Source organism: Ostrinia furnacalis, unplaced genomic scaffold (assembly GCF_004193835.3).
Source record: "Ostrinia furnacalis isolate ACB-3 unplaced genomic scaffold, ASM419383v2 OfSCF1353, whole genome shotgun sequence".
Classification (NCBI taxonomy): Eukaryota; Metazoa; Arthropoda; class Insecta; order Lepidoptera; family Crambidae; genus Ostrinia; species Ostrinia furnacalis.
Genome location: NW_021131592.1, coordinates 321,344 through 332,618, shown reverse-complemented (window position 1 = coordinate 332,618; position 11,275 = coordinate 321,344). Strand labels below are relative to the sequence as shown.

Sequence of the window (11,275 nt, the reverse complement as noted above, 5' to 3'; positions counted from 1 at the left end):
TATTAGATCCCTCATATCCGAGTGAATTCTGCAAATCTGTAGGCACGACCCGACGTCAGATTGTACACCAAACACTTTGTAACGCTTCCAAAATTAATAGGAAAAACTTTAAGGAATCTGTATTCTTGCATTTGAAAACTTGTATTTTAATTTATTTTTCTGTACTTAATTTATTTAGAGCTTTTATTTTTGCAGATGTAGAAAATTAAAAATATTATTGTGCAAGCATTATTTTGTCATAGTCAACTCTGATTATATTGGTATTGTTGATATAGAAAGTGTAGCCTCAGAAATAAATAAAAAGATGATTAATTTGTCACATATTTATTCCCAATCTTTGGACCCTATAATGCTTTAAAACTAATAATAACATAAATACAACACTGCCATACGTTAATTATTGAAATTAGGAGACTTCATAGCATTTCACCGATAGATTCACAGCGTCTTCATCGTAAAACCAATTCGTATGACTGGACAGGCCACAGTCAGGTGCGCAAACGCAAAGTAGTCATACAAATTCGTTTTAAAACAAGACGCAAAAAGCAGATAATTCTACAAAGCAAAGTTCCAAAGCTCAACTGTTAATTATATCTAATTTCAGTTATCCTAATCTAGACACCTATAGTTTTCGTACTTACTAAATTTTGATTATTACAAGAATATTGACAGTAACGACTTTTTAACACAATTCGAACTATTCGAAAGAATAATAAATCATCGATAGGGATAGATTGTAGAATTATATAAAAATACCAATCAACAAATCTTTAAGATTTCAGATGGAACACTGGTAGAGACGCAAAGGGCGACTTAAATTCCATAAATTTATTTCATCCAATAAGTGATTGGAGACAAAACATGTAAATAGGGTGTTCAGTTGAATAAAAACTTCGATTGAGGATGAGCTCAATTTATTTGAATTAACAATGACGTCTCCAATGCCACAATACTCCATAAAGTAAGAAAAGAAATTAATGAACATCTATAAAAGTTGTAATAATGATAATATAATTAAGCTAATTTATCACTATTTTTACAATGTCATTATGTTTTTCTTAAACCACAATAACACTTTACCTCTGCTCTAAAAGCATTAAATAATCCAAGTCACACAAATCTAACAATTAATTACTAACTATATAGTTTGTATGTTACTTTGCTCGATATACAAATAAGTTTTTCAGCAACGCTCTAACTCTGGTCACCGAAAATTAAAACAATGTCATTAATACTGGATCGCAAGCGAACTGTTAAATCAATTTGGTTATTAAGCCATCATTAACCTAAACAATAACAATAAAAATAACATTTGAAACCTACAGCGATAAGTTTAAAGTTAACCGAAACTTGCGCGACACTACTCGGGTACTATGCGTAATGATCCACGTTAACACAATCTAACCGACGTTATTATAGTACTTCATCAACGTACGAAAACAACACTTATTAGGTATTTGATACTCCGAACGATTATTTTGTCTCTTTATTCTATTCATATGTATCTCTTAGTATTTAACTAAATTTATTAAGGGGCACAGAATTGATATGTTTCCGATGCACGGCGTTTGTGTGATACCGTTGACTTAACCTAACTTGCAAGGCGACGCTACACCCCTACTCTACCCTATCACATACGGGCCATGTCACGCGTCTTACCGACGGCCATCCGAACACCATCCACTCGGTTTCACAGTAAACGTTAAGAAAATATCGCTTTAGTTAGATTACATAACTTGTATCTGTCTTCTGCTTCGATTTGTAGAACTAAAGATCACGACGCTAAGCGAAAATCGAATCGAGATACAGGACACAAATGCAAGCGAACAAACCGAGAACTTAAGTGAATTTGGGTTAGCGTGACATGTAGCCGATTGCATTACAAGTAGTAGACGAGATACAGAATAAACGTCTCTATGAAACCGCTTTTTACTCCTAATTACACATTAATATTACACGATGATATGTATCGAGTAGTCCCGCAAAAGGTGACGTAGCCGTGTCCGCAGCCACTGGACGTCTCTTACTCGCTATCTACGGTTGTTGGACGGAATCATGGCGGCGTCGGGCGCCCTCGCGCTTCGTGCAAATTGCCCGCCGTCGCGTGCACGCGCCATTTTGTTCTATCGTGACACGCAAAATGGCGGGCGATAAAATTGCGCGCAAATCAAAATTACTCAAACCATTCCACAGCTCTACACTTTATGTTGTTAACACTTATTTTCAGAAGTTGCTATAGAGAGACCTCCACTGTAGAGCTGTCGAACGATCCGAATGGCCACAACTGAAAAGAAAAAATAAACTTTTCGTTGTATTTTAGAGTGCCGCCGCGGAAGCCCGACGCCGAAGGTATGGGAGATCACTACACATTACACAATTACTTACATACGAATTAGCATTACATCGAATTAAATAAGTAAACATTGACTTAGCTTAATTATTAAAACCGACAGTGAATTACAAATATATAAGATAATCCGAGATTTTCAGGTAATACAAAAATTTTCACTGCATTCAGTTAATCAGATCATGAAAAGAAAATGAGATTATTTAATGATTCCTGAACAGGATATTGGCTAATGTCTGTTAATTTAACAATGGGCTATGAACTTATCAATTGTCTAGATTTACACAGGTAGAATATTTAATTAGTTTTGGTTCTAATAAATAGCATAGATAGGTAACAATTAAAATAGTCTCGTTGCCCAGCCAGGCGTCACCCGTAACGAAGGCCTCACCCTGATCAACGCAGTTCCGAGAGCTTCCCATCAAACAAACAACGTTAAAACAATGGTCATCTTAGAAAAACGTTATTGCCAATACAAGTTTGCCTACAAAATACAAGTTTGGTACGGTCTGAGGTTAGTATTAAAAATTATGTATATCCATTATCTTTGGTCTATACGCCACGACACTCGGTAAACTGTGTAATTCATAGTCACTATAAACAACGTATAAAATTTTGCTAAGTCAAAAATTGACGAAATTTCTATTAAATATTGACTAAGAGATTTTCATAAGAATTCACATGCGGATTCTCCGGCGGCGACCGGCGGTCGCGTGAATACCTCATAGATATCTGTCGCGTCAGGTTTTAATCCAAATATCCGAAACCTTATCATTATAGCCTAAGCAGGGATTTTTTTTTACTTTTTTGTATAATTTTTACATGTTTACATCAGCAGATTACGTCACTAGATACCTATAATAACATTAAGATTCCATTTTTGGTTTATTGCTATCTCGCACTGATGTGTACTTCCATCGTCACCGTGTTTCATCAAAACATATAGGTAACTAAGAGTAGATCTGTATGCGATAGTCAACTAGCTAAAAATAAAAAATATATTAATCTTTTCCTTTGATTAATCCTAAAACTTCAGTAGATTTAAACTCCATTACATTGTTTCATTATTATGTAAGAATAACTTTCATTAAATAGTAATGTAACTATGCTGATTGTCTACAATAAATACCCTTATCTAGTTTTATTGACCTAACGATTACACAATAAAAGTAACTACTAAATTTTAAATTAGATTATTACCAAAAAGCTCGTCAAAGCATGCAGATAGTAGAATAATTGTTTCACTATTCAGCGTTGGCGCGCACGACGCCGTATTTAATTATTATTAATTAATATAATGATTACATTTATTATTTAACTCTCATAAGGCCAAGGCTAAATTCTCGCAACAAGACTGAACTTATCTCGATTGTGTCGCATCGCATACTAATCGTAAGGACAACAAGAACCCGCAGAGTCAACGAAACTTCCGATGAAGAGCTCCAACTAATTAAGAATATGATCACGAGGGTTTAGATTGAATCGTAATTCAAGGCACAAGAAATTTTGATGTCTAAACAGGTAATTGGCTAAAGAAAGAGCATGGTAGGATCGACGGGGCTCACGCGGAGTGCCGCGGGTCCTACGTCGGCGAGTGCCGTGCTGCGGCACTCAGTGCAGCCTGCGCGAGCTAGCATGCGTGCGAGGACAGTCCAGGCCTCTGAGACCCCCGCTCTTGAGGTCTCTATGGCCGCACCTCATTGCGCACCTCCATCTACAGTGAGAATGGATCAAAGACCAACACTAGAGTGCCAGCGCTTTAACGAGTGATTGAACATTATAAAAATTACTAAGAAAGTATTAGGTAAATATAATTTGAAATAGTCATGAAATTCATTTAAATACGCTAACATTATCGAGGCTAAAACAAAAGTATCGTAATTATTACATACAACTTTATTTAAAATCATTCAACTTGAAATATTATTATTAACAAAACGTAATCTTTCTATGAAGGGCACCTTTGGTTTTTAGCTTATTCGAATGAGATATATCCTAAAATGTTTAATTTCTGGTTTAACGCTATTCACCATAATTATAACAAATCCTCTCAGTTGTATACATCGGCCTTGTAAAAACAAATATACAAACTTTCCCATACAATAAGTTAGTTGTAAATAAATCTTATATTACACAATAAAATGAATAATATTAAATAAACAGATTACATTTATAGGAAAAATAATAATAATTTCAATTATATTACTTTAAATATGAACGGTAAACAATAAACCTGGAATGTTAATAATAATACATTTAACACTTGCTACATTTGGTATAAACGAAAACACACCACACCTCTGACGTTATCAAAACGGGAATCATAACTGAAGAGGAGATAGAGCTTATATACTTTACTGTACAAAAAGGGTCCTTATGTGTGGACCCGGTAATCTTGATCCGTTATCAGCCGTAGTAGGGGCAGACGTGGCAGCAGCCGTTGGTGTATGCTCCATCTCCTGTAGTGGTTCCGATGCGACTCAGAGGATCAAGATTGCGCGTCCCTCAGTTAGCTGGTTGTCAAGTGCCGAGAGCCACGAACGAACTAATGCTGTTCGCTCTCTTCTCCGCCTTTGGCTCCCTGGTAAACAGACGCCACATTACTTAGATGCCCTCTAAATATAATAAGTGAATCAATTAACGCAGGCATTAAACTATTGTGCAAGGTGCAATGGTGAAACATTAGTAACTTTGCTCTTTAAGATTACGACCTTTGAATCCGTGTGCATTAAACTTTATCAGTCAGATCAAGTTTTATACACTGAAAAGGTGCGTTTACTAGAGGATTCAAAGCGTTAACTATCCACATCAAGCTGTGTACGATAATAGTGCGCGTGCATACTTCATGTGCGAGAATCCAGCCGTTGTGTGCCATCTTATGCCTGGCGTATTCGAGGTGGATGGCCCCCTCTGAGCTGAGGAGCAGGGCGCCCTGGAGCCGGGCCATGGCAGCGGCGGCGTCGGTCGGGCTAGCGAAGTCGACGAAGGCCACCGGGCCTGATGACCCCCCGCTCCCGGCGCTCAGCAAACGCAGGCGCGCGAACCCGGGGCAGCTGCGCGACGATACTTAGTTGTGCCCGCGCTCGTACCCCCAGCGATTGTGTAATCACATGGCTCCACTAGTTTTGGGCTAGGTAAGCTACGCGTGAACATCTATTGCCAGCAAATAACAAGAGTTACATCCGTAGTTCGTGGATATAGGATCCACCTCTCTGAATAGTAGACGTTGTCAAAATTATTGAATCTATACAGTCAGTTCTCATTCTCAGTATAGTACAAAATTGCTCAAAATTCTTCGTGGAGAACTTGTAAACAGATAGTAGAAGCAGATTCGTTAGTCTGCTTTCTGGTTCTTCAATGCAATTGGATAGCATTATTGATTAAGGCCAACAACTGCAAAGGGCCAATGCCAGTAGGTTCAAACAATGTTTCAGCAAAGTACGGTTTAACTGAAGTAGCTAGACCATATTTACTTTCGAAGCATATTATTTTATCGAGCATTTTCGAATTTTGTTTTTATTAAATACCTATGTATGTCTCAATATCACTTATAATATTAATTGACAATATTTTATACGTAATTTGGGTTCATTGTTTGCTAGAACTGACTAAGATTAAGTGGCTACTCGATCTGGGTAAACAATGGCCTTATTTCATCTTTTCTAGGCATCCATTTGTATTATTTATTCCAACTCCAGTTATTGTGCCGGTAATAGAATTTAAGCTTTAAACATATAATGCAAAAAATATAAATCGACTTCTACGTATACGTGAAAAAATAAATTATTTTGGAGCCATGTGATTCTAGTTTTGTATGTAATTAGAGTTATGTAAGTTTAGAGATTTTAAAAAGTATTATTCGACAGTTATAAATGATCCCTGATTTTGGTGTTTGCTGAAATTTTAGAAAATAATACTTCTTTCAGTATATTTAATGCAACTAAAACATGAACAGAAAAGTTATTTGTGTGTGTGTCATACGAGTATACGAAGTATACTTGTGCTGATAAATAATACGACTAATTTTGTGAGAAGTGTGTTCTCTCTAGCGAAATTGTAAACTCTTGTGTACGGGTTGAACGTTACGATACTACAACAAGTATGTTTCTAAATAAAAGAGGATGCTTGATGTCTTCCAATACAGAATACAGATTTCGCTAAAGAGAAAGTGTACTTATATTGTCATGCTGGGGTGGTACGGGTGCAGGCTTCGGATCTCACACAAACTTAACATTTGTAGAATTAGCCAATATCGTAAATTTTATGAGTTCGTTAAATTTTCGTTTGTGTGAGAGTTATCGCAGAATCGGAACATAAAATTAAATCCAGTAATGTTCATGTGGACGACAATAGTGACATTCGGTGCGACATGCACTGTGGAGAATACATATAATATCTGATTAAATGTATCTTAATTTACTTCACTTCACAACATTATGTAACTGCTTATCGATGTTGTGCGTGTTCATGCGCATGATCTGCACCTAATTTTGTTAAGACTGATCTATGTGCGTGTTTTAACTAAATCTAGATTGATGATCGATCAGCTTATCTAAATTAGGCGACTTTAGTTTCGACGGAAAGAAAAACTTTGACGATTGTTTTAGATTTTATAGAATAAGAATATTTTCGGTCCCGTCGAAATTGTGTTCCAAATCTTACTTATTACTCATTTTTTGTTTATACTGGAAACAAGATATCATTCTAATAAAATACCACGTTCAACAGAATTATTGTTTCAGTAAAAAATATCTCATGTAGAGCAGTACGTAACTTCGTGTTGTTTTCCAACAGCCACAACAACGTCAGATATTTTATTTCCAGTCCAATCACTCCTATCAAATTGCGAACAAGTCGTACCTGCTGAAAATCTCCTTCAGCTCATGCTCGGACACGAACTGGCCTAAGTTCGCGACGAAGAGCGTGGAGCACGGCGGCGCGGGGTGCGCGGGGTGTGAGGGGTGACCGGGGTGCGCGGGCGGCGCCTGCGCATGCGGCGGCACCCCGGCGCCCGGGGAACCCAGCGCCGGCGCGGGCAGGACGCAGGCGCCCAGCGTCAGAGGGGTCTGGTGGGAAAAGAGTAGTTATATGGAAGAGTCCTTCATTTCTTACCTAATCTGAGACTATAATTACTATAGAACTTCGATCTCATCATATGTTCTTCTGACAGTTTAACTTTCCCCCGGGACAAACTTGACCTACACTGGTTGGGTTTTTATTGGCGGTCAAGCTGTAGATCCTGGCTACACAGGAGTTGCAGTGGTGGGAAAGGGAGGTGGGAATAGTCCCGTAGCGACAAGGGGGTTTGATGGGTAAAGAGTTGTTTAAAGGAAGAACCCTTCATTTCTGATGACGGACCTCATTTTACTGGTGCGGAGTTTACATTTGATTCGAATTGATGGCTCTATAAAAATAAAGATATCAGACTTTAAGACGGTAAGATTCTCATGAGAGAATCGCCTTTGAACTTGTAAGTAGTCGGGTGATTTACACCTGCAGTAAAATGGGTGACAGATTTAATTTGCCGATCTGTAACTCCACGTAAGAAGACATGAAGGCTGAAGCTTTAAGTGTGTATGGGTGTAGTTATTAAACTTGCGTAGTTACGGTAAGTGAATGGGATGATTGAGGTTGTTACACTTACGTGGTGTGGCCTATCGGCGGCAGCTAGTCAGAGGTAGGAACGCACCGGCGCCATCTGAGGGTGGATGGCGGGATGCACCAGCCCGTGCGACAGCGCCGGCAACTCTCCTCCATACGCCAGCGGGTGGTGCCACAGCTCTGCTCCTCCACCAGGGAAGAACGGACTCGCTAAGTCTGCATCCACAAAACAACATGTCACTACCCGCAAGCAACACCCAGAAACCACTAAATCATCAACGTATCATAGCTGTACTTGACTTGTAGCTGACGTATCTAGTTGTGAATTAGGATACTGCTATAGAAATTCATTATTTACAAAGTGCTTAAGACATGTTTTCACGTTACTTCGTAAAACTATTGTAATTCAAGTCTTAAAAGTTGGCAAATTGTTACATGTAGAATTTACAGTGTCATCATGAAAACATGTGAAATGTAGACAACAGTGGTAAAGAACCCGACAGATCAATCAATATAGCTTCGCGGAGCTAGGCCTTGCGTGGTACGTGTAAGCGGTCACAGATACTTGCCCGTGCGATAGCTCGACACCCCAACGCGTCTGCCTAACTCCTTAAGAGAGTGAAGGTACGAGCAGTTTTAGTGTAAGGATCGCCTCAGAGAAGGGTCGTGAGGTCGTTAGTGAGTCTATGAGGTCGGCAGGGAGTGGGTCGGTCGAGCGAGCGCCGGGCGGAGTGTGCTTTCGGCGGTACTTACGTCCAGTGAGTGGGTGCATCAATGCGGGGTGTGCAGCTGGCGCGGCTGTGGCAACTGCCGGCTTCGGCTTGCTGACCTTCGTGTTGCTTTTAGCGAACTCCAGCCGAATCGTTTGCGGCATGTCGGGGTCGAATCGGACGCCCTGCTGTGAACAGCCGCGAGCGGTGCGGCGCTCCGATATAATGACGATGGAAGGGCTGCCGTATGCGCCCAGCGGACTCAGTGCCCGCTGGGGCAGTGAACGCGTGAAACGGAATCTAGACGAGGATACTGCACTTGGACATTTACGACTGTCTATATTCATTTGGGACCACTTGCAATATCCCCTAGGTAACGTTTTCGAAAAAGGAGTAACCATACGAGACAATAATTTGGAGAGTGGGTTTAGAGACGGTTTTAATGTATATTGAGATGTATCTGTTCAATAGTCCGCGCCCGCGCCTGCTAGAGTGACAGAACACAGTGCTCGGGATGTGACATCAAAACCTGTCAAACAGTGACATGCATTGCGTATTTACACCGTATCGTTATCGTTCGCTCCGGAGCTTAGCCTCCGACTCGATGACCCATCGAGGTCTATTCGACGTGTGCATGGGTTTAGCATAATTACGATGCGGTTACTCGAGTCAGGAAAATGTTATTCCAAGTCTACAATGAGAATATTAACTATAGTGCTCATTGGCTGTGTTGAGGCATGTGATGAGAAGAGGTTTAGTAACACCGTGCGTCTTACATGTTTTATTAGTATTTACAGTAGCATTGTAAGTTCCATTTATGTATCTCAGTCTTTTAAAGAGACACTGATGTATTGGCTTGTGGTATTATACTGTGTTGTCAAAGCCATTCGTACTTTTAAATAGGCGATTATATTGTGTAATATGTGATTTTATTTTACTTTTGTTGTGTTATTTTTGCATCAAGAAGTATCGGATAATTAGGTAATAGTAAGTTAATCATATTTTTATCTACGCCTAAATACCGTTCTAAATTAAGCATGTTCCAATTTAGCGAGTCTTCAAAGTTGGTGAATATGCGCTATTGGAACAAACTCAACATTAGTATTGGAAATACAATAGATATTGGTTTGTTAGCTTGACGTAATGATGACAATGAAGTCAATACCAACCTGAAGATCTTGTTTAGCCGCCTCTGCGCCCGCGCGGGTGTGGAACGTGACAAAGCCAACGGGCTGCAAGAAATACCAATATTAAAATACCATTTAAAATAACAGTATTAAGTAAATAAATTAGCTCTCTCTTTATCAATTTTATTTTTCAACTACAGACAATGTTTCTATTAAATAACTAGCGTACCAGAATAAAAATGAAACGTTACAACGAACACAATACCAAAGAAAAAAGCAAAGAACTCTAACGATTGAAAATAAACTCACCGATGCTGTTTTTCCATTCTTGCTGGTAACCTTTAGCAACGAGCCTTCATAACCCTGCGCAAACAAAAAGAAGTGATTAGGGAAAGTTATAATAAGCTGTTTGAATCGAGGCTAATGATGCAATGCATAATCTATTTGATATACGCCGCCAGTGGCATTACCAAATTACTTCAATTGCTATTGTCATCACGTCAAACCGGAATTCCATTGAGGGAATATACAATTCAGTCGGCAAAAAAGGAGGCTATCCGTGCTTGGCACCGCTGAAAGCACGCGATACACTAAAACTAACCCCCGGTATAAGTTCGGGCACCTTTATGTCTACCGTGCCATCCGTACCAGCCGGGGATCGAGTGTAATCCCCCTTATCGGTAGACAGAATCGATTCAATCCGAATATTACGAATCGGAGCATGACGTTTGATATTTACGACGCAGTAATCCGAATCGAGATCCTCCACTTGCGTGACGGAAGCGATGGGCGCCTTATATTCTTGGGGTAAGACTTTGAATGTTTCTAGAAGGCCATTTTTATGACATTCTAAGAACATTATATTTCAAACATTGAAAACTTGTTTGGTATAAAAGGATGATGAGATATATGCTTGGTAGGTACATTTCCAAGTAATAAAATTTTATTTCAATTTATCCTTTGCGTGAAACGTGAAGCGTGTAGCTGTCTTTCCCTACGTTAAAGTAGAGGAGGGTAACCGACTAGTTTGTCTAGTCATTGTGTGTCTATTAAGAATGTATGCGACAGACAAGTAAAAGTTTCCAACTTCTAGGGTTAACTAAAATCGAAAAACAAATTCAATTGTTTTTCGGAGGTTTTATTTTACGAATTTCTTTTCATTTTCCTTGACAGATTGGAAGAACGACGAAGTACAATAATTCAAATTGCATTTTATGAAGTTGTAGCAGGTGATATTTTGCAGCCAAAATGTGTCAAGTCATATCGTACATGTTTCAGGTAGAGTGTTACTATTTAATTAACTATTCTACAATCATTAGTCGTATCGACATTAGGAGTTCGTAAACATCTAGCTCTATCATCTAGCTATGTAAAAATGTATGTATAAAGTAAAATGGTTGTTACCTCATATGCTCGGAACAGTAGGTACAGCTCCCGTGGCTTCGCGTCCATCGGCAGGCCACTCACGAACAATGTTCGCACCTGCAACA

At 39.1% G+C, this 11,275-nt stretch overlaps 1 protein-coding gene across 1 annotated transcript in view; it reads right to left on the bottom strand.

Moving 5' to 3' along the window:
- Positions 1 to 455: 455 nt before the first annotated feature.
- cpo (RNA-binding protein) overlaps positions 456 to 11,275 on the bottom strand; it is a 63,813-nt gene continuing 52,993 nt past the window's right edge. The window contains exons 2-9 of the mRNA XM_028304054.1: positions 11,190 to 11,267; positions 10,095 to 10,148; positions 9,828 to 9,890; positions 8,702 to 8,846; positions 8,037 to 8,164; positions 7,208 to 7,413; positions 5,190 to 5,400; positions 456 to 4,928 (exon numbers count right to left, since the gene is read on the bottom strand). Of these exons, the coding sequence (XP_028159855.1) occupies positions 4,893 to 4,928; positions 5,190 to 5,400; positions 7,208 to 7,413; positions 8,037 to 8,164; positions 8,702 to 8,846; positions 9,828 to 9,890; positions 10,095 to 10,148; positions 11,190 to 11,267 (921 nt within the window). The 3' untranslated portion in view covers positions 456 to 4,892. The remainder of the gene's footprint in view (positions 4,929 to 5,189; positions 5,401 to 7,207; positions 7,414 to 8,036; positions 8,165 to 8,701; positions 8,847 to 9,827; positions 9,891 to 10,094; positions 10,149 to 11,189; positions 11,268 to 11,275) is intronic.